Source organism: Aspergillus aculeatinus, assembly GCF_003184765.1.
Source record: "Aspergillus aculeatinus CBS 121060 unplaced genomic scaffold BO66scaffold_36, whole genome shotgun sequence".
In the NCBI taxonomy this organism is placed as follows: Eukaryota; Fungi; Ascomycota; class Eurotiomycetes; order Eurotiales; family Aspergillaceae; genus Aspergillus; species Aspergillus aculeatinus.
In genome coordinates, this window is record NW_020291505.1 from 157,184 (window position 1) to 179,333 (window position 22,150).

Genomic DNA, 22,150 nt, shown 5'->3' on the forward strand with positions numbered 1-22,150 from the left:
TCTTAATATCATCGATTTTATTATATTTATACTTATCGGCTGCAACTGTCACAATTATATATTAATAAAATATAAACTAATATATTTTTAAATCAAATATAAAACTTTTTTTATAATATAATTTTAAAAAAATATTAATAGTTTAATATCTAATTTTTTATAATTTTAGTAATTTTAATTTTTTTTAGTTTTAATTTTTTAATAGATTAATAAAGCAACAGCTATATAATATCTTTTTTTAATTTTATAATTATTAGCTATTATTTTAGTAGAAAAATAAATAAAACTAAATAATTCTATTATATAAAAATTATTTGTAATATAAGATTATTTATAAAATAGAGGCGACCAACCACCGCAGGTGGGTGGGGCGCCGCAGCGACGAGTATGATTGATATTAAGATTATTGGAGATGGCAAAGGACGGGAGGAATCCACTGTCTCGAAGTTCCGCCGCTAAGGCGGTGTGGAAGGCGGCCATACGAGCGAACGGCAGATATCGACATGACCGAACGAATGAACGGTGACAGTCCTAGCAGCAGAATTTTATGATAGTTGATTTAATTGTTTTTTTTATCTAAGCTTATTAATCAATCATATCGAGTTCGCCACCAAAAACAAAAAGATATAGCAGATAATAAAAAATAATATAATTATACAGTTTCTAGAGACTATATCTTACTGTATCAAATCTAGAATTAAGATATATAGTTGATATATAAAGTATTAAGAATTCTGCCGGTAAAAATAATATATACTAGTTCTAAATAGAAAATGCTAAGAACGCCTCTAAAGAGGGAGGGGGGTGTATCTTTTTAAACATGGCACTGTAAGAAAGATGGACTGTGCCACCCACTCTCTCCTGCCGCCACAGTACAAAAGGAGTTGGGTGTACTGACCTATGCTTCACCTGTTTTTTACGTTGTATAAGGACAACATGAAATCTTATGCATTTCCATATTTTTCTAAACATACTTCCTTCATATATGTGATCCACATATACTAAGAATGAGAATGCACAGAATTTCTCTATATATGTATATACACAGCAGCATAGTGTTCCCCGCCTTTGACGGAGCCATTTGGGACAATAGCTTTTCATAGACCCATTACATTCCTGACATGGCTCATAGTCTGTTCGGCATTGGTCCTGGCTGTATGCTTTCCCTGTTCAGAGACAGCATCTAGATACCCGCCCTTGTCCGCAATTAGTTGTAAGTATCTTTCCCTGATAGGCGCAAGCTTGCTCGAGATCTGATTTGCTAAGGTTTCCTTCAGAGCCCTGAGACTAGAAAATCGGAGCTCCGAGACTAAATCCTCGCATGTTCTTCCGTCAAAATGACTAAGAAGCTCTAAGAGATTCGACACACCGGGCCTGCCAATAGGGTCATACGTTACGCCTGCTTCCGAATCCGTGAGCGCAACCTTGATCTTCTTACGAATTTCCTCAGAGGAGTCGGTGAGAAGAATTCTGGATCGTGGGTCACTATGAGACTTGGACATCTTAAGATTAGGCTCTTTGAGAGACATCACTCGCCTAGCGGGTGCTACAGGACATTCCATAGTCAGTAATCTTTCTCTACCGTGGTAACACTTTCATCGGGGAAACCAAAAGCGCCTTACATATAAGAGCCTCCGGAACTGGAAAAACCTGCCCATATCGATGGTTAAAACTATTCGCAATATTCCGAGAGAATTCGAGATGTTGCCTTTGATCCTCTCCAACTGGAACGTGGGTAGCTCTAATCGGAGTTAGCCAAGATCTGCGGGGTGTTGAATAGCACCAGACCTGTGAACAAGTATGTCCGCTGCTTGGAGAACAGGGTATGAAAAAAGGCCAAGCCGTAACTCGGATCTTGCTGCTTGGCTTTCGAGAGTCGCTTCGTCGGGTAACTGAAGCTTGCTCTTTTCGGTGTTAATTCTGATGCCTCAACGATAGTGCTTTGCTGCAATGCCTGCAACCCATAGTCTCCGTCTTCCGTTATGATTACTCACTTTCCATTGAGTCATTCGAGATAGGTATCCCATAGATGCTATCGTGCATAAGATCCAGAACAGCTCAGCATGTGATTGAACCTGACGGTGGGTTAGTGGACAAGAAAGACATTCAACCGATAAGAGCAGCACAGCGTACGGCGGATTGATAGAAGAGCGTGGAGCGATTTGGATCTAAGCCCACGGCAATCAACGCGGCGAGCATTTGTTTCCTCCAGTCCCTCAATTGGCAGCGTTCTTGGGGCACTGTGAGCGCATGTAAATCCACGATAGAGAATACAAGTCTTGTCCCTTCGGTCGCAGTGTCTTGCAATCGAACCCATTCCTTCAAAGCACCCAAATAATTACCCAGGTGAGGCACACCTGTAGGCTGGATACCAGAAAAAATTGTGCGAGGTGCATCGGAAGCGCGTTTTGTAGTACAGATGCTAAATGATCTGTTAAGGTGACAGCTTTTCAGCTTTTCGTATCTGATGGGGATCCTGATGGGTCGTCCAGTGCAAAGCCGGTGCTCGTTGGCAGCCAATCTGAGATTCTTATTGAGGCAAGAGCTTATATTATACATGTTGTATCAACACCACCTTGTCAAGGCGAGTTGCGTATAGACATGGGTTTACATAGCATGGCCCGGGAGCCGCGGAATATACCCGGCCGTGCATCACGTGATTAGAAGTAACTGGTGTCATGTAAAAAGATTTCATTGTATAGGAGCACCATCCCTTAATAGCCCGTGTATTCCGATCCGTGTATTGCGATCAGTCCTTGAACTATATAGACATAAACCACTAAAGGAAACACGGACACGGGGTTACATGGGATGATCTAAGGCCGGGGATCCATAGCAGTGGGTGTCATGTTGAGATTGTATTCTTATTTGCATTTGCGAAAGCTGTTGAGAACCATGCCGAGACAGAATGGTGTGTGATGGTGTCGACTGCAAATTTCTCCCAAGGTCGCTGAGCAGAAGTATTAGAGATTCCATGGCCCGGTAATACAGATCAAACAAGGCAGCAGCTTGTGTGGAAGTAGCCTTGACGGGTCAGCGCCTGCCGACCTCTGATAAGGGGCTCTTCAGTGTGACCAGGTGGTCTTTGTTCAAAATTTCAACAAGAGAATCGTCCGATTTTGTATCTTGTCTTTGACCGAATTGTGAAAGGAGTCCTTCAAGTGACTTTTCGGTTTCTGGACCCGCTCTGTCCAAGTTCTCGACGACATCTTAGGTACGAACAAATAATCAGCTTTTACTAATGGTGAAATGCAGTAGAAGGCTTAGACATACCGAGACTGTCGTATTCCCACATGTTTGCTTTCATACCCACTCCATGAAATGCATATTTCCTCAAAAAAGCCAGCCACACCTGGACAGTCTGTGAATTCCCATCTTTGACCTGAATCAGCCGACGCAGGGTTATACGCTCAAAGTTCTCTTGGCTCTTCTTGTGAACAAAATTGCTTCGGGGCACAGTCCATCTTTCGACAATGCGTGGTAAAGGTACAGGCCCAGAGACCGGAAGACCTAAGTAATATGCAGCTCGTATAGCGAAATCCGAAAAGAATTCAACATTTCGAACACTGTATGATCTCAACTGTAGATCACACACTGGAAGACCATATTCAGCCTTTCTACGAAGCGGCCGTAGATATACAGCTTGAACGCTTCGGGGCAGACGTGCCTTGCCACTTAAACCCTCAAGACGCTGCACCCTGTAGATATAGTTAGTCCGTTATTCGATCGACGATTTGCGTTCGAGTGAAAGTCCAACCAATCTTTGGCTTGCAGCTGAGGCGATGCAGATGGCTCTGCCGAGTGACCAGAACTAGACTGAAGTAAGCCAAAAAAGCTCGGAAGCGCGGGGAGTGAGTTATAGCCGCTGACATTCGTTCGTCCTTGACCAGACTGGAGGTGCGAGATACATCGGCGCTGGGTGGATTATTTCTTTCCAGCCCAGTCAAGGAGCTAGAGTGGCGAGTTAATACAAGAGGCTAATTTTGCTGGTGTCAATAAGTGCTGTTCTTTTGACAGTGTGGCATTGGAGAGTCACCTGTAGTCGCTGGCCTACCCGTGAGAGCAGCCGCGGAGAGAATGTTAGAGACATGAGTACAGCGGTAAACGGTGACACTGGTACATTAAAATCATAAGATGCTGCTGTTAAAAAGAGCGATGCATCGGTAATATGCTGGGTTTTCCAGGTCCGGTGCTTTCCCCAAAGGCGGTCGTACTTTAGCTGTCTCCCATTGGCTGTGGGTTGACCGCTTTCCATGAGCCGTCCCGGGTGTTGGCTGATGAATCAAGTACGGGACATGATGCACCCAAAGATGATCTTACTTGCGCGAGGTAGCCTTATTTCTGTGAATGCACTTCTACTCATTCGGGCTGCATCAACGCTACTAATCCAACTCCTGGTATTTGAACGCTTTCTGTTGCTCGAACCATGTGAGGAATTCCTCCCTGGCAACTCTGATGTGCCCGGCTTCTCTTTCAAGACGCAGCTGTTCATTGCTGATCACAACGAAACCTGCTCAAGTACTCGAATGAAGTAGCCAGGCCGAAAATCGCTCAGATGTCTCAGAGAGCATTCCGCCAAAGCAAGCCTAAGGCGCTCCGCCAGTCGGCTAGAAAATGTGCGCCATCTTTCGAGGCTGGGAGTTCATCGAAAACCGACAATGCTAGGAATCAGAGCATCGCGCAAGCGAACAATTCTCTGGAAGCGGCACCAAACAGCAAAAGGACGCGGGCGCATAAGCCCATGCAGCAGAAGAGACAAAGGCTTACCGCCCCAGAGCAGTTGACCTCAATTCAAAGTGCTGGGAAGGTTTGTGGTAGTTATGACGCCCGACAGGTTGGTATGGCATGTTCGAATGAGCGTCGCGCTCAGTCGTGCTCGGCCTTCTCTGATGCCAGTGCTGCTGTGGTCGGCAACGAAAAGAATGAAAGTCACCATCGCTCTTCCAGCATATCGTCCCTCGTGGCAGGTAGTTCAATTCCTCTGTCTCTGGCATCGGCTGCTCAAATCAAGTCTGAACGCGAAGCCTCAGTTCACTCGCTAAGCAGATCGCCAATCTCAAGTCATCTCTCACAAACTAGGGACAGACCTGAGAGAAATATGCCGACAGTTCCATATCAGCAACGAGTGAGGCCAACGCGAAGAAGGCTTGTTGATTCCTTAAGTGCGGCAGAGGAGTCAGTCCTGAATGAAGTATCCGCCTCCGACTCTGAAACCTGTGGCGCGAATACATCTTCCGTGCTAGGAATCCCCCAATCAGAGGCTGGAGCTTTGCAGCTGGACCAATTTCGGGATCAGCAAGGTCCCGTCAAGTCCTCAAGCAATGACAGGGAGGCAGGAACATTGGTTTCAAGCGCTCTTTTACGTTCCAGGATAACGTACGCTCGCCAACGCTCGTTCTTAGGAAGTACCTTGAACACTTCTGACTCTGAGTTACATGGCGCTTCCGCTTCAACTTTGGACGGTGTTGAAGCTAGTGGTTCATCTGCCTCACTCAAACATCGCAGTACACCTTTGTTGTCTGCCGATGGCGAGGAACACGGCAGGCCTGTCCGTAGCATCCATGAGCTGAGGCAGGCTGGGGACAATGCTCGCTTCCAAGAGTCGGTTGAAGCACTATTCGATGATTTTGAAGACCCGGGCAACACCGTTTCCGAGAGATGCAATGGGCTCATTCAGCTGTGTTCGAAGCTACTCAAACCCGACTTCATGCATCGATTCTTGGGATATGGCTTCGATGAACGACTAGTTAAAAGTACGGTGAGCGATTTAGACATTATCTCATCTTGTCTAGCACTCTGTGCCTATAGATTGGTCTGTCTCAAAGGGGTTTATTCGTACTCAAATTTGGGAACTTTTTGGACAACTCTTGTCGACAAATCTTCGTTATTTCTAGCAGTGAAAGACGATATAATGTCCTTGGCAGGCAATCCACGATTGCATGTGTCAAGAGCCGTGCAAGCGTCACTCAGGGATCTCATCCCACGATTGACAGCTTCGATGTTCTCAGAAAGCCCGACACTGAGACTTTCTCCACGGCTAGCCATTCTTTCCTGCATTAGCATGTGCTTGACAGCATTCCAAGACAAGCCTCAACCTATACAGTCGATGTCCCGGTCTTTGCTAGATAACCTTATTGGGCTCCTGCCTCCGAACAATGGTAAAGCCACAGCATACCCTCTGTCTTACGACGATTTTCAAACAAAGACAATAACTCTCCTTGTTCTGGAGAGTTACCTAATGCTTCCAGCGACATCAGGCTACGAGTACAATGGTCCTTTCCACAAATTTGTCCTGATGCATGATGACTTCATTCGTCCTGCCCAGGATGACCAAGGCCGACGAATCTTGACGTTATATTTGAGGGTCGTACTAAACCTCACCAACAATGATCCTCTGGCGTGCGAGCAATATGCCGCACCTGAAATAATCACCGGATTCGTTCGAATCATCACAACTGAGCTTTCAGATGAGTCTGCTATCGTCGGCTTCGGTGAGCACGAGTCATTCAACCTCGTCATCTTGGCTCTAGGTGTTCTTATAAACCTGGCAGAACAAAGTGAGAGTTGCAGAGCCTCCTTTCTTGTGCCAACACATGACTCGCATCCACCCCTTGGGACACTTGTACATCAGTTTTCTCTCAGCATCGACCTCATCAACCATGTAAGTGTTGAAAGTACGCTAGCCAGTAGAAATCACCGCTCATCTTATCACCAGGCAAATTCCCTTTCCGAGTCACATAATAATGTTGCTGTCGGGTACTTGTCAATACTCCTAGCTCTTCTCTGTCTACTTCAGGAAGCATACTCTCGAATTCAGGAATTGCTCATGGAATGTGGGAAGGAGATCGCCTCGGTCATTTCAACAGCGAAAGAATTCTTGCTATATCATCAGAAAGTCGAAAGAGACTCACGACTCGGCGAATTCCAAAATCGCGACAACACATCCACGGCACGTTTGACACATATCATAGAGCAGATAAGCCAACCGTAGAACAAACCCGTTACCATGGTGACATTACCTTCATCTACCATAGCTAGATGCGGTTTTAGCACCAGGGTCTCGAATGGTGTACGGGTTTCTTATGATAGAGTACTTGCTCGGTACCATAATCAACTCAGGCATAATAATCACTAGGCACGGAAAAATCTTCAAACATGGCATTATTTTCTGCAGCCAAAAAAACAAATCTGGTACTGTAACAGTTAAATCATAATCGATAAGCAATCATCGGCGATAAGTTTAACCCAATGCGCTAAATGCCCTTCCCGTCCTGACATAATAGGTATGTGCAGCCGTTTGATTTGTTTGCCACTCTCGGCTGGAGTTCTAATGTCCCGAATTCCATCTTTATGATGAGGGCTGCTGCGACTACAGGGACTTATAGTTTCTTTCCTCATACTAATCCGTTTTGACTATTGCGGGGAATCTGCCACAGCGCTACGCTCCAGAAAGAATTCTGTACCGCCCAAAGGTCTTTCTGCGTCAGTATACATCTTGCCTATAAGCGTTAATCTGTACTGCTATTTAAGAGGAAGATGCCCAGTGCTCCGAAGCAGCGGAAGATAGCTATTGTTGGCAGTCGGTCTGTGGGTAAGCATCTGCTATTATTTTTTAATTTCTACTATAATCGCCCCCCAAACTGACCTATGGTGAACTTGTGACTATTTAGGTAAATCTTCTCTTACAGTTCGGTTCGTTGAACATCATTTCGTAGAAAGCTACTATCCGACGATTGAAAACACGTTCAGCCGCATTATCAAATATAACGGTCAGGACTACGCAACTGAAATTGTTGACACAGCTGGTCAAGTAAGAAAGACCCATGTAATCTTACTCAATGGCGTGGCTAATCCTGCGATAGGATGAATATAGCATACTGAATTCAAAGCACTTCATTGGCATCCATGGATACATAATTGTCTACTCGGTGTCATCCCATCAATCATTCGATATGGTCAGAGTCATTCGAGATAAGATACTAAATCATTTGGTACTACCCTAGAACCTATTCACTGCAGCTCCATTATACTGATGCAATAACACAGGGTGCTGACCACGTGCCCCTTGTTATTGTTGGAAATAAGAGTGACCTCAAGTCAGAACAGCGTCAGGTGTCCTTGGATGAAGGGCGGCAACTGGGCGAAGAATTTAACTGTGCATTCACCGAGGCCAGTGCTCGACTCGATTACAATGTTGCAAAAGCCTTTGACTTGATGATCGGCGAGATTGAAAGGTCCCAGAACCCATCTCAACCTGCAGGAGGGAACAAATGTTCCGTAATGTGATCCTTGTAAAATCACTAGGTATCACTCGGTGGGTAATGTGTCTGGGTTGGGTGGGAAGATCTGTTCAAATATGCCTAGTCACCTACAAAGCCTCCCTTTGTTCTATGTATGGCGTGTTCTTGGTTTCTTTTTACTATCTTACATGTTAATCATCTTAAATGAATCTGACAATATTTCAGCATAATACAACAACTCTGCTATACTGACTAAACTTCAAAAAAGTATATGTGAATACTGCATTCCATCTAAATAAGCCAAGTATAATCAGCTCGAACATCTGCTCTGCAGTAGAAGCTGGGAGCAGGTGGCACTCGGGGAGGGAATGGTGAACGAACTCGGCCTGAAATCAATTTGATGCTATACCCGAATAGTCAGGCCACCTAGAATTTTGCCCCTCATCCTACACGGCAAGAAAGTTCAGCCTTTTTCAAATACCCCTCTTTGTCAGTGTTCGACCACTTTACCATTCACAGATCAGATATACGTTCTCACAATCGAGTCTGTAAATTTTTACGTATATTTGAGCATACTGGACCATTTTCAACACACCGCTTAAAAATGCTTGACCTTGCTGATTTTATCACCGAACGCGGTGGTAACCCGAACAGAATAAAGGACAGCCAGCGCAAAAGATATGCACCCGAACATGTTGTCGATGAAGTCCTCGACCTATATGAAGAGGCAAGAAGGGGTATATTGACACATATTATCATTTCACCGTGCAATTGGAACTTCTAACTAAGATTACCCCCGCCTACAGCACGCTATGAAGTCATGCAGATCAATTCCCAGCTCAACGCGCTCCAGAAAGAGATCGGAAAGATGAAGAAGGTCGGACTTATCAGTCATTCCATCATTATCTCCAAATGAAATATCTATATCTAATCAGTGCGAATCATCAAACAGAACAAGGAAGATGCAGGCTCCTTGATGGAACAAAAGGCTGGCCTTGAGCAGCGTAAAAAAGATGCCGAGGAACTTGCCGTCCAGAAAGAATCGCAGAGGGACAAGAAAATCCGAACAATTGGCAACATCGTGCATGATTCAGTTCCCGTTAGCAACAACGAGGTTTGTGTTATCTGTATATCGATGTATCGATATAATTGAGATTGACTCGCCTACTAGGATGACAACGTTGTGGTCAAATCTTGGGTGCCAGAAGACGTGAAGGTAGAGAAGCGCGATTGTCTGTCTCATCACGAGGTGCTTACACGTCTTGACGGTTTCGACCCGGAGCGTGGTGTCAAGGTCGTAGGCCACCGTGGGTACTGCTTGACGGGATATGGTCTCTTCTTAAACCTTGCGCTCATCAACTACGGACTTGAGTTTCTCTGGGGAAAAGGCTATAAACCAAACCAGCCTCCCCAATTCATGCTCAAGGATATGATGGCGAAGACAGCGCAGCTCGAGCAATTTGATGAGGAGCTTTACAAAGTCACAGAAAGTGAAGACAAGTCCACTGATAAATATCTAATTGCCACTTCGGAGCAGCCTTTGTCAGCATTGCATGATGGGGAGTGGCTTCAGGACAAAGACCTTCCGATCAAGTAAGTACTATGCCAACATGTCCGCATATTATACTAATGGTTCTCAGGTATGCCGGGTATAGCACATGTTACCGCAAGGAGGCAGGCGCGCATGGGAAAGATGCGTGGGGTATTTTCCGAGTTCATCAATTCGAGAAGGTGAGAAATCTGTGATAAGCAACATTGATTGACCAGCACTAATTTTAGCATAGATCGAACAATTCGTTCTCACAAAACCGGAAGACTCTTGGCAGGCTTTTGAAGAGATGATGGCTACATCGGAGGAGTTCTATCAGTCCCTTGGGCTGCCATATCAGGTGGTAGCAATTGTCTCTGGGGCATTGAACAACGCTGCTGCAAAGAAGTACGACTTAGAAGCCTGGTTTCCTTTCCAAGGGGAGTATAAAGAATTGGTTTCCTGCTCCAACTGCACTGATTACCAATCGAGGGCGCTCGAGATTCGTTATGGCATTAAGAAAGCCACCGACGTTAAGAAGTCCTATGTTCATGCTTTGAATGCTACTCTCTGTGCCACTGAACGAACACTTTGCTGTGTCCTCGAGAACTACCAGACCGAAGATGTACGTTGTGACCTGCTCTACACCGTGATCTTCTAGCTAACTATACATAGGGTATCGTTGTCCCGGAACCTCTTAGGAAATATATCCCAGGAATGCCCGATTTTCTCCCATTTACAAAGGAACTTCCTAAGGACAGTACCTCTCAGAAGTCCAAGGCCAAGCAGGCTTCGAAGAGCGCGACTAAAGCGGAAGATGCTTCCGAGAAGTTGCAAAACCTCCAGCTCTGAGTGCTTTCGTCCGGAAAATCTCACTACCTATTCAGATCAAGAAATGATCTTCCTGCCGCCCGAATGCACTTGATCGTGGCTAATCCTCAACTTTCAATGTCATAGATATGGAGCTTGAGATGGGTTGGTCTTACACTGGCGGTAGAGCTTACCTCTAGAATTCGTCTTGCTTTCATTGATTATTTGTGCAATGCTTGACTCCACTTATACATAAGTATACCTCGTAATAGCTTGGCTTGTCTCTGCACAAGCTCTATGCTCCGGTCATACAGGGCTATATTCTGGGTTCTCTATAGAGCTGCAAGTGTTCAGCCTCTGTAGGCAGCAAAGCAGTAGTACTATGCAATATAATGAGTAGTAGTTTGGTGTACTTCACGGGGTACTGGAGAAGGAATGGGCCGGCCCCGCTCTTACCCCTCCAATACGTACTTCTTGTTTGGAGCGATGACTCAAACATTCAATTGCAGATGTGGAACATTGCTAACAGTCCGGTTCCGGAGAACTTAAAAAAGTCGGCTACTTTCCCTTCCCTTTTCTATACCATTAATTGATAGATTTTTTTTCTCGCCTATATTCTTGCTCGGTACCTTCCATTGACGGATAAATCCAGAAGCAACAATGGCAGCATCAGCAAGGGACATTAACCTCTCCACGTCTCCTACGGCCTCGTTCCAATCTGCACCGTCGAGCCATGGAGGATCAGCTCTGGGAAGCCGCACCATCCCACTTGCTAATGCGAAACACCTGAAGCCATTCGCCACTGAGGATATCAAAGTACTGCTCCTGGAGAATGTCAATCAGACGGGCAGGGATATTCTCACAAAACAGGGCTACCAGGTTGAATTCCTCAAATCATCGCTCCCAGAGGATCAGCTTATCGAGAAAATCCGGTCGGTTTTCCACGGTATACCTGTGCCATCTTGTGAGATTTATAGCTGACCTAATGATAAAATCCGAAGTGATGTACATGTTATTGGTATCAGGTCCAAGACGAAACTCAGCGCTCGTGTCTTGAAGGAAGCCCGGAACCTTATTGTTATTGGCTGTTTCTGCATTGGGACCAACCAGGTTGACCTTCAGTATGCAGCTGAGCATGGCATTGCTGTCTTCAATTCCCCTTTCAGCAACTCCAGAAGTGTTGCTGAGTTGGTGATCGCCGAGATCATTGTTCTTGCCCGTCAACTTGGCGATCGGTCAAATGAAATGCACAATGGTACCTGGAACAAAGTGAGCAACAAATGCTGGGAAATTCGTGGGAAAACACTCGGTATGCTCTCTCGCCCGAGATAGTAGAAGCTGGCTGACTCAACTTAGGAATCATCGGTTATGGTCACATCGGCGCTCAGCTTTCAGTTCTAGCCGAGGCCATGGGAATGTCGGTCATATTCTATGATGTAGTGAACTTGATGGCACTCGGCACAGCGCGGCAAGTGCCTACCCTTGAAGGACTCCTTGCACAAGCCGACTTTGTTACCTGTCATGTCCCCGAGCTTCCGGAAACCAAGAACATGATCGGGCACCAGCAGTTTGAACAAATGAAGACGGGCAGCTATCTCATAAATGCTAGCCGCGGGAGTGTCGTTGATATTCCAGCACTTATCCATTCCATGCGATCTGGTAAGATTGCAGGAGCCGCGCTTGATGTCTATCCTAATGAGCCGGCTGGCAATGGTGACTATTTCAATAACGACCTCAATACATGGGGAGCAGACCTTCGTAGTCTCAAAAACCTGATCTTGACCCCGCATATTGGAGGCAGCACTGAAGAAGCACAGCGTGCAATCGGTGTTGAAGTTGCGGAGGCATTGGTGAGGTATGTCAATGAAGGTACAACGCTCGGCGCCGTCAACCTCCCAGAAGTCGCCCTTCGATCATTGACCATGGACGAATCAAATCATGCTCGGGTAAGGCACTTCGTGACCTATGAGTTTATACCCACAATTAAGTATATGTCTAACTTATGGCATACAGGTCATTTTCATTCACCAGAATGTTCCTGGTGTGCTGCGGAAAGGTACTAGATATGCGACCCGTGGTTTCCTGAATGTCTAGGTTGCTGACGCTCAACAGTCAACGAAATTCTTGGGGATCACAACGTTGATAAACAAATGACCGACAGCAGAGGTGATGTATGTTCACCTCGATCAGTTTGTTTCCAGATTCCTCGACTGACTGAGTGCAGGTGGCCTACTTGATGGCTGATATTAGCGACGTCGACAACTCTACAATCAAAGACTTGTATGAGAGACTTGAGAGCCTTGGATGTACGTACCATTTTGCTCCATGATGTGTTTCCCTCTTCCTCTCAACCTTGTAACCGTCATCGCTAACCATGGCCTTCATTGATCGCTCTTCTGTTTCTTTAGCCCGAATTATGACTCGCATCTTGTATTAAGAAAGCCAGGGTTAAACAGCACGAGGCTGCTTGTTGCGCCGAACTTGTCGACGCGATCTATCAAGACTGATTTTGCGTCAGTGCTCTTTCAACAGCAGTATCATTACAGAGTGGGGACGAAAAAGCCATGTAAATCACTTCCCACAGTCAATTAGCATGCGTTCATTTGGAGCCTATGCCTCAATGGACTTTCATAGGGGGTCATTTACTAGGCTTCATTCTGAAGCTCGCGCAGCTACTCTGCAACTATTGGCAAAATGTTCAACACCGCCTCACAATTTGATGTATCAACCAGAAATTCCAGTGAGCTTATATACGTTAGCTTCAGTATATAATGCTTTATTTAAGCTCATACTTCATAAGCCGGAAAGCTTTGGGGGTGGATATGCTTTCTATGTTACTTTCAAGTTGGTGGATACACAAACTCATATTTATCGAGACCGGATCATCTGCGATATAAAGCTCTATCCGTGTCACGGGCACCATCTCTCGCAAAGGGACTCCGGCTCCTTCTTCTGGATAGACTCTCACGTGATTGATCATGCCTATCAGTACTAAGGTTGATGTTGTTATCCCTTTCACGAGAGTAATCAACTGCATTTGTGTTAACATGAGCATGGACGTGTGAATCCACATAGATTTCGGGTCGCCCACCTGCACGGTTATAATCTCTTTCACGTCCAATTCTGCCCATGTTACCAGAGTGCCATTGATGTGCCGATGCAGGAGGTTTTGGGGGTAAGCCACCTCTACGCCAAGGACCTGAATGTGACTCCTCATCCAGCCTAGCTTGCGATGTGTGCGATTCGGCGAGTCGATTGTCGGAAGAACGAGCCTGAGAATGTCCATGGCCCGCACTGGGATGCGGCCTGCTCGAACGGACGGCACTAGGGAGACGGCTACTCTTATTCTCGGCAACAGGCGGTCTGATACCAGATGCAGTAGTCCAGCTTCCATTTGTGGCCATTGCTATGGAACCTCCAGTGGGTGCAGGGGGCATAACGGCTCTGTTGCTCCGAAATCTTCTTCTGTCAAGTTCGTGAGAATCTTCGAACGATGGCAGCTCACCGGGACGTGCAGGTAGTGGTGGATCAGCAAAATAGGGATGATTTAATGCATCAATGGCATTGATTCTCTTTTTCCAATCAAGCCTCAGAAGCTCCCTCAATAAGGAGACCGCATTGGAGCTTTGACTATGTGGATGTTAGAACCTTGTGGTTGATAGTTCATGTTGAAAGGAAAGGAAACACCCATACTCTCTGAAAACCTCAGACAACCTCCCGGGTCTGTTTCCAAAGCTCTTTACACCATCACATCCAGGAAGCAAAGACCATCCTGGCATTGTCTCTTCGGTAGGTGAGCCGACTAAATTGAAGATAAGGTGAGCTTGGTTGAGATCACTGTTGCCAGCGAGAATCGGTTTCCCTTTGAACATTTCGCCGAAGACACAACTGGCCGTTGTCAGAAAGGTGTTTGACTCATCACGGCAAGTAGAGCGTGCTCTCACCCGACACCCCACATATCAATTGCTGTAGTGTAACGCCGAAGTTGAAGAAGAAGCTCCGGAGGGCGGTACCAGCGAGTCACAACAAGAGTGGTGTAATCTCTTTTTGCTTCTCCGCCACCTTTCCCGGGTTGAGGAGGAGGTTCCTCATATGGGCGAGCCAGACCAAAATCAGCAATTTGAAGAACACCCTTATTGCTGATGAGTAAATTGGCCGCTATGTTACTATTAGCCACCCACGTCAATTCCTGTTCGAACATGGCGAATCTAACCTTTCATGTCGCGGTGCAAGATAGAGTTCTGGAGCAGGTTAGAATCATGACTTTGACCACTGGATAAGTCGATTGTACCGCGTGCAGATATTTAAGCCCTTCCAGAAGTTGTAACATATAGCACTTGATCTGGGCTTCAGTAAAACGGACACTCGGATTCTCTAGCAGCCCTGAGAGATCGTGTTCCATGTATGGGGTGACCATATACATGCTTGGCTTCTTTCGGCCTTCCCCTGGAGGATAATCAGTGCGAGCGTATTTTCTATTAATTGCTTTGGCCTACCTTTGCTGCGTTCCACGGCCATCTCTCTGAGGTGTAAGATATTAGTGTGAGACAACATTTTGAGGAGCTTGATCTCACGGAGAGCGGTTATGGGGAACTTTGAAAGGGTAAGTGAGCTTGATCATATCGCCTAAGACAGTCATTCCTTACCCCATCTCTCTCATTGTGCATAAGGATCTTCTTTAGCGCGACAATGGTATTATCTCTCTTCGACCTGGCTTTGTATACCTCCCTGTCCGGGTCTCAATATGCGACACGAATAAAACAGGCTGCTACCGGTACATACCCGAAGGTACCTTCACCTAATTTGCCCAAGAACTCAAAGTCCCGTATATTGGTACATCCACGAAACCTGGGACTCCCATTCCCCTGTCTCTCAAGAGAGGTTGCAACCATTCTCGAGAACAGCTATCCTGATCGACAGCAAGAGAACGGGCCCTAAAATGCGATAAGCCCAGTGCTTGTCTCTTCCTTGGAAACATTCGAAGGTTTGAGTCGACAGATGAAATTTCATGTATGTGACATGCAAAAGTAAGGGCCTTATAACACTTTGATAGTGGCGATGTGTATGGTATCGGAGCACGGTATCGGACTTTTAAGCCGGGTAAATTAGAAGAAGCACTCTAATGGAAACTGGACGGTATGAAGGACTTGACGTCAACATGACAAGTTACGCATAAATTTGACTGCCAGAGATGTAAATACCGAGCATTGCGAAGGATCAATAAGTGCTTATCCTTAATATTGCAGGCCTGACCCTCGGCGGAGTGCCTGGCGCCCGCAAACATTTCAAAGTGTCCTGAGTCACATGACACATATGCGTTCCCGTGACGTCCGAAGTGCAGACATCATAGGCATCTTCGGAAGACACTCTCTATCTATCGTGCACTTTCCGGCATAAACTGGGGAGATTGTCCATCACGCTTAACTCCGAATCAACCAGAAAGTATCCTGTCGTGGAACCCCATAAATTTCACTCAACAAGCTAACGTACGCAATATAGACATGGCGTCAAGTCATCCTATCCATGTTCATCCCGCACGACCTCTGTATCGCTTTACGGCTACGGCGTTGGGAGCTAGCATGTGGTTTTTCGTAAGTGAATTCATGATTCTCATCGTCCTTAGAAAGTCGCTAATAATATTCTCCATCATTATAGTTAATGTACAGAGCCAAGAAAGATGGACCCGCCCTTTTAGGCTGGAAGCACCCTTGGGATCATTGAGGGCGCAATGGGCTACTGTATCAACCACTTTGCTGAGAGACAAATACAAATATGAGCCGAACGGACATTTATTGAGATGTATATTCGAAGAAATAACTGGACCAGCCAAGCGGACTTGTGGCCTCGCAATGTCTCAACTCTGGAATCGAGACAAGTTACAGGCTTATTGGAAGCTGCAATAGCTCTTTCTCTTTCTATTCATCAACTTGGACCATTGCCCAGAGAAAGCGATCTAATTTCGCATTTCCTCGAGTAGCATCTTGTATCGACGGCGTTTCTTCGACTGACCTGGTCGTAGTTTTTGACGTAAATTCCCCACCTTGCGAGCAAGGTTGGGAAAGATTCTTCTTTCTGCCGTCCAAGCAATTAGGAAGCTTCCGCTAACAACTGCGAGCAACTGCCAAGCAAAGTAGTCTGGGAGAGACGTCAATTGCATGACACGTCTGAGCCACTGAGTCGGTCTGAAAAGCATGTAGCATGAAAAGAGTAGAGTCATTAGGACCATGATCAGGTATGGTTCTAAGGATAATCAGCTTCTATCTCCTAAAGTGTTGACAGTCTTTGAATGAGACTAACTGTTTGAAATCATCGGCTTGCGAAATGGCGGTCCGGCGCTGAGCACGACGCTCGACAATATGTATTGGAAGCTAGAGACCAGGAAAAGTACAGTATTTGCAGAATTCTCGATGTTGTCCTCTAAGCCCGCGCGGGGAGGGTTGAACCTGGGAAGTGGATCAGCAAATCTTCGGTACATGCATTACTTCGAGAAAAGCATGAACTTCGACGCGTACCAGGGTTGCAGCTGGACATATTTGTATGCCACAAGCTGCGTAGCTACACAAAGGGTAATCTGACCGAGCAATGGAATCAGAACTTTGCGTGAGACGAGGTCGGCGGTAGGCCGCTTGCGAGAAAGTATAGGATGGGGGTCAGTCCATCCCACTTGAATTTCATCAGTATTTGCTTTGATATTGTAGGCGAAATGCAACTCACTAAAGATCGCAATCGGTAGGATCAGAAACAGATCAATGAAGAGGAACTTATGCTAGTCAGTGACGATACTCGCATGGTCGTTATGGTGTGAAGCATGTACCTGGAAATCACCAAGATTTGACGCTGACGCATACAACAGGCTCACAGTCGCAAACTGTATGGCCGAGTAAAGACTCATGTACTTGAAGCAACAGAAGCTGGTAACCAAGGCACTTCTTCCTTCCCTAGAAATAGATTTAGCAGCGAGCTCCCTCGACACTAGGCAACATGTTCTGTACCTAATAAGCGTGGGTACACATGAGATATCGAATTGGCGACTGGTGAACGGGGCAGCAACCGAGGCTTCAGCATCAGATAATGATATACCAACGTCAGCAGCTTTCAACGCGCCGCAATCGTTCGCGCCGTCGCCACAGAATCCACAACAGTAGTCGAGGGACTGCAGCTTTTCAACAAGTTCATGCTTCTCATCTGGCGACATTCTCGCGAATACGCTGCCACGCACGAGCATCTATAAGTATGTTTGTTAGACCCGAATTATAGCAGATGCCACTGCCGGCGCTAGTCGTCGCTTTATTTACACATACTCTGTTCAGAATTGTTTCGCTGCCGAAGTCAATTGCCCATCGGAAAACTTCGCCACTGACAGCAAGAGAGTAATTATTTAGGTTGGAAACATTGCCAGGCACCGAAAGGTCAATGCTTGCTGCGTTTACATGGGGCTTTCTAAATCAGCGAGAGCCACCAAACAAGACACTTGAGTCATACCATAAGTGTAGTCGAGTCGAGCCTGATTGCTGGGTCATCGACGCTTTCCCAACAAAGCGAAGCACCCGTATCATGTCCATGCCCTATGAGTAGAGTTAGTAGAAATGTACTTAGACAGAGCAATCGCAGCAGGAAGAGCTAACCTTGCGAAAAATGAGGAACAAAACAATGTTCATTGCTACTGACCAACCCGCACTCACGAGCTACACTAACTGCCGTGAGTATGTTATCACCTGTACACATGACGTTGCGTATGCCTGCTTGATTAAGTTCAGTGATAGTCCCCGTAGTCTTCGGCTTAAGCTTATTCTCAAATATAATGAACCCGAGAAATTCAAGATCACACTCAGCATCATGACGAGTCATTTTCTGAATCTTCATCCAGCTTAGCTTTGGCGCATGCTTGGCAGCGCAGGCAATAACGCGATAGCCTTTGTGTGTATAGTAGCTCAAAAGCTCGTCATAATCACGGGGCACTGGGGAGTTACTTTTAGTAGTGTTTACAATGGAGTGGATTGGGACACTGACAGCTTCCTGGGCGACATATAGCCTTAACACTTTCTGGAGCACCTTTTACGAAAGTGCTTGCTCCAGAATCACCAAATCGGCGTACAATAACACTTGCACGACGTAGCTCTGAGACAAATTCAAAGTTGCGCAATATGCCCAGCTCTACATGTGCCTGTTGAGTATCAGCATCCTGCTTTAGTGAGTCGGAATATTATATGAGATGTTGCCATACATGTGGGCCCTGCTCCTGGTGGGAACCAGCAAGGGTGTCAGTGGGCTCTGGAGGTTTTGCGATAGATGGCATGATTCTCTCAGAGTCTGACGGCTCAACATGACTTCCTCCCTCTATAAAAGACCATCCAGTGAACTGAAACATTTTGACATCGAGAGGATCACCTAATAATTCACCATCAACCACTCTCAGAGAGTGGCATGTTGCCATGGTGTAGAGGATATTATCGTGACGAGTGTCCCTCTGTATAGTAGTTCTGTCCGCCAGGGGTGCGGTGTCGAAATAAATGGTAGAAATCAATCCGGAGAAGCTACAGCATAGTCAATAGACGCACAAAGGACAAGTTAATATGTATTTCCCAAACCTCTCATTTTTGTCGGCGACCCGAATCCCGAGTACGTCTAGTCCGTCCTCAGTGAGGGTCCCAGTTTTATCAAAACAGATTATATCTAGCTTTCCGCCCACATTGACCCTAAACCATATTAAACCAAGTCCTCAAGACTAGAATCTCGGACTTCTCACCTTTGTGGACTGATGCAGAATATTTTATGATTCTTCAGTCTTGAAAGAGCAAAATTCGTTCCTATACTCAATGTAGCAGGTAGCGCCGGAGGCACGACGATTGTGATCAGATCCAGTGCTCGGACAATAATGAATTGCCAAGGAAGCTTGTCTGTGTTAGCAACGATAAGTTCGGTAGTAAAGTTGGATTCCCTTACTCCTAAGCGGATGAAGTTCACAAAAGAAGCAATGAACCCTAGAATAGCGATGATACCCATAACTGAGATATACCGGAATGAATCCCGATAAAACTTGAAGCCCGAGGGCTTAGGAAAGAGCATTGACCGGATAAGGGCGCCTTTAGTTGTGAGAAACCCAGTCCTCACAACAACTGCTAATGCTATAGCTTCATCATCATCAACATTCTGTGGGCGCCGTGCCCTTATTACCTTCGTACCACTAAAAAGAAAGTGCTTTGCAAGGTTGGGATTGATAGAAGGACCAGTTAGGTCTAGATACTTCAGTGCATCATCCGTAAGAGGAAGTTTGGTGACTGGGACAGATTCACCTGTTAATCATTAGTCCATCTTCTCAAGAAGGCAGACATGTCTTTCAGACCTGTCAGCATGCTTTCGTTGACTATGCAGTCACCAGACAACAGTATACAGTCACAAGGAACTTGCGTGAGGGACGGATCCGAGAATTCGTACACATCGCCGGGGACAAGCTCTCGGGATGGAATAGATCTCCCTGTAAGTTAAGACATGAGCATATTTCTGGCACGTGGAAGATGAGCCACACATGGCTCCACCTACAGAATCCATTGCGAAGAACACGGGTGTCGCATTCAAATAGTGATAGCTCTCTTAAACGATTCATTGTCTGAAGGAAAATAAGCACCCTTGAAGATTGCGACACGCCCACGGAAACGCACCGCTTTTGTTTCAATGACAGTAGCACCAATGCTGATGAGTGAAATGAGAAATATGCATACAGCATAATAGTAATATTCATCGAGCGACCAAAGTACAAGGCTTGCCAGCTGGAAAATATAGAATGGGTGAAAAGCCTACAAAGTCAGGTATCGAAGTGGAAAAGCTCAGGGGTTTCACACTTACCTCATCCATAAGCAGTTGCAACGCAGGCTTCTGCTGAATGTCAATGAGATTTTTCCCGAATATTTGTTCGCGATCGTCACGATCATCGGCATCCAGCCCGAGTCTCATTCCTTTCACATTTGTCCATAGGGGATCTTTCCACCCATTCACCAGGCAGAATTTATCCTCGAGCGGATTATAAAAAAAGCGAAGATATCTGTAATCGATGCGTCTCAATTGGGCAATGGTGGGGTCATTATCTTCGTCGTATGAATGGCAGTCAGGATCGGCGAAAATCGTAGACAAGGGGCGCCCGTAATCTTGACTGTCGACTTGTTGTACTTGAAATCGATTCCATTGATCCTGACGCTAGATCAGCAACAGATAGATAGATCTCGGAGGTAAAGCTGCCTACCTCAATCGCAACCCATTTAGAAGCACAAAGAGGGGCTGGTTTACCTAACAGGCGAACGCGCCATTTGGGAAACCATCGAAAGAGCAGGTAAGCGAACCCGAACGACAATGCACACAATATGTAATAGAGTACAAGACCAGTGATGCTTGTCGAAAAGCCCGCAATCACAATGGTAAGATCTTCTGAGATGATGTGGACTTTCTGGCTTGTTATACTTTCGCCTGTCCAGTTTTGTGCGTACGAGGCAACAGATAATGACCGCCGTAGCAGGGGGTCTTCAACTGAGCCTCTTGAATAAGATTGGCGCTTAAAGGACCGTATCGATTCATTTGTGTCATTTAAGCCAGTCACGGACACATCGTCCATGTCGCTCTCGACGTCCAATGCATCCTCGGGTGGCCACAATGTGTGATCCTCATCGTCGTGAAAATATGTAAAGCTAGTGGTAGAGTCTTTCCGATCTCGACGGTGAGAGAATGAGACAACGCTTGATGGTATACTCTCTGATATTGGACCATCATAAACCTAGTTGGGTCAGTGATACGTAGCGAAACAGTTTCCCTCGCGACATACCTCACTACGAGCCATTTCAACCTCGGATACAATGCTATAGCTAGAAGACCGTTAGCAAGGAAAAAGAGACGGTTGAGTCTGGTGTCAAGGACCTGCTTCTCATAGAATTGCGCCGGTTTTCTGCACCGGGCAAATAGACCTCGGATGGCTGCGACTGCCCTTGACGATCCTCCATGTTTATTGATGCGCCCTGCTGCTCTGCTTCTCGGTGCTAAATTGGGGGGGGAGGCTGTTTGTCTCGGTGATAGTGTCTGCGAGGCTTGTGATGACAGCGAGCAACACGGAGAATATGTCAACCTAATCCATACCGACAGTTGGTTGGCTGATTGTTCTGGTGGCTACTGAGGGTCTATGTGGTGGTCTATGTGGTGTTGGAACAGGAAAAAGTTGCTTTAGTCATTAAGCGCGTGTTGGATTAAGTCATAGCCCAGCAGTAGTAGAGTCAACGGGGTCTTCCGGAGATAGTTAAGTTCCTTAACTTATTTAGGTACGTAGGCTAAGTTTTTACGTTACTGTACTGTACGTACTCCGTACTAATGAGAAACATCAATACACATGCTTGCTGCTCAAAACTTCCCTGATAAAGACCACTGCTTGAACTGCAGAACGCCATACCTACCTTCATCGCTGACGCTGCCCATGTGTCTCCAAAGAGTCTCTTTTATATATATGGGCAGAAGTTGTCTACCAGAATAGCAACAAAACCGAACATGAAAAGGGAGAAAAACACAGTCGCAGGAGAAGGAGAAGGAGAAGCAGGAG

At 46.0% G+C, this 22,150-nt stretch overlaps 8 protein-coding genes across 8 annotated transcripts; 4 read left to right on the forward strand and 4 right to left on the reverse strand.

The window, feature by feature from the left end:
* Positions 1–663: 663 nt before the first annotated feature.
* Positions 664–2,589, reverse strand: BO66DRAFT_430052 (tryptophan--tRNA ligase MSW1; the record flags this gene model as incomplete). Its single annotated transcript, XM_025650500.1, has 8 exons — positions 2,134–2,589; positions 1,995–2,075; positions 1,789–1,904; positions 1,623–1,741; positions 1,113–1,546; positions 975–1,001; positions 899–909; positions 664–691 (listed from the first exon to the last, which is right to left on the reverse strand). The coding sequence occupies exons 1-8, from the start codon at positions 2,557–2,559 to the stop codon at positions 664–666; spliced, it is 1,242 nt and encodes a 413-aa protein (XP_025502001.1). The 5' UTR covers positions 2,560–2,589.
* A 70-nt stretch (positions 2,590–2,659) lies between these two features.
* BO66DRAFT_421670 (mitochondrial 37S ribosomal protein uS10m) lies at positions 2,660–4,153 on the reverse strand. Its single transcript, XM_025649983.1, has 5 exons — positions 4,037–4,153; positions 3,871–3,977; positions 3,758–3,811; positions 3,274–3,698; positions 2,660–3,209 (listed from the first exon to the last, which is right to left on the reverse strand). The coding sequence occupies exons 1-5, from the start codon at positions 4,088–4,090 to the stop codon at positions 3,034–3,036; spliced, it is 816 nt and encodes a 271-aa protein (XP_025502002.1). The 5' UTR covers positions 4,091–4,153; the 3' UTR covers positions 2,660–3,033.
* A 945-nt stretch (positions 4,154–5,098) lies between these two features.
* On the forward strand, positions 5,099–8,286 carry BO66DRAFT_327236 (ras-domain-containing protein; the record flags this gene model as incomplete). The annotated part of the gene is made up of 5 exons (XM_025643937.1): positions 5,099–6,661; positions 6,716–6,953; positions 7,716–7,810; positions 7,863–7,991; positions 8,047–8,286. 5 exons carry the CDS (start codon positions 5,099–5,101, stop codon positions 8,284–8,286), a joined length of 2,265 nt encoding a protein of 754 aa, XP_025502003.1.
* Positions 8,287–8,723: 437 nt separating this feature from the next.
* On the forward strand, positions 8,724–10,849 carry BO66DRAFT_393194 (serine--tRNA ligase SES1). The gene is made up of 7 exons (XM_025647699.1): positions 8,724–8,977; positions 9,047–9,117; positions 9,193–9,354; positions 9,412–9,833; positions 9,881–9,971; positions 10,025–10,393; positions 10,444–10,849. The coding sequence occupies exons 2-7, from the start codon at positions 9,061–9,063 to the stop codon at positions 10,618–10,620; spliced, it is 1,278 nt and encodes a 425-aa protein (XP_025502004.1). The 5' UTR covers positions 8,724–8,977; positions 9,047–9,060; the 3' UTR covers positions 10,621–10,849.
* A 389-nt stretch (positions 10,850–11,238) lies between these two features.
* BO66DRAFT_440344 (D-3-phosphoglycerate dehydrogenase) lies at positions 11,239–12,907 on the forward strand (the record flags this gene model as incomplete). The annotated part of the gene is made up of 6 exons (XM_025651247.1): positions 11,239–11,510; positions 11,580–11,887; positions 11,935–12,524; positions 12,592–12,634; positions 12,691–12,749; positions 12,803–12,907. 6 exons carry the CDS (start codon positions 11,239–11,241, stop codon positions 12,905–12,907), a joined length of 1,377 nt encoding a protein of 458 aa, XP_025502005.1.
* Positions 12,908–13,460: 553 nt separating this feature from the next.
* Positions 13,461–15,470, reverse strand: BO66DRAFT_327422 (CDC2/CDK family serine/threonine-protein kinase; the record flags this gene model as incomplete). The annotated part of the gene is made up of 8 exons (XM_025643945.1): positions 13,461–14,208; positions 14,272–14,466; positions 14,523–14,736; positions 14,792–14,819; positions 14,870–15,024; positions 15,075–15,171; positions 15,225–15,306; positions 15,361–15,470. The coding sequence occupies 8 exons, from the start codon at positions 15,468–15,470 to the stop codon at positions 13,461–13,463; spliced, it is 1,629 nt and encodes a 542-aa protein (XP_025502006.1).
* Positions 15,471–16,079: 609 nt separating this feature from the next.
* Positions 16,080–16,299, forward strand: BO66DRAFT_327246 (uncharacterized protein; the record flags this gene model as incomplete). The annotated part of the gene is made up of 2 exons (XM_025643939.1): positions 16,080–16,169; positions 16,234–16,299. 2 exons carry the CDS (start codon positions 16,080–16,082, stop codon positions 16,297–16,299), a joined length of 156 nt encoding a protein of 51 aa, XP_025502007.1.
* A 25-nt stretch (positions 16,300–16,324) lies between these two features.
* Positions 16,325–21,811, reverse strand: BO66DRAFT_430058 (putative P-type ATPase). The gene is made up of 20 exons (XM_025650501.1): positions 21,481–21,811; positions 21,389–21,428; positions 20,816–21,340; positions 20,422–20,763; positions 20,238–20,372; positions 20,119–20,185; positions 19,922–20,053; positions 19,325–19,871; positions 19,167–19,274; positions 18,803–19,112; positions 18,589–18,742; positions 18,204–18,536; positions 18,061–18,143; positions 17,880–18,014; positions 17,571–17,803; positions 17,393–17,516; positions 17,293–17,338; positions 17,091–17,241; positions 16,876–17,021; positions 16,325–16,818 (listed from the first exon to the last, which is right to left on the reverse strand). The coding sequence occupies exons 1-20, from the start codon at positions 21,561–21,563 to the stop codon at positions 16,532–16,534; spliced, it is 3,981 nt and encodes a 1,326-aa protein (XP_025502008.1). The 5' UTR covers positions 21,564–21,811; the 3' UTR covers positions 16,325–16,531.
* Between the last annotated feature and the right edge of the window lie 339 nt (positions 21,812–22,150).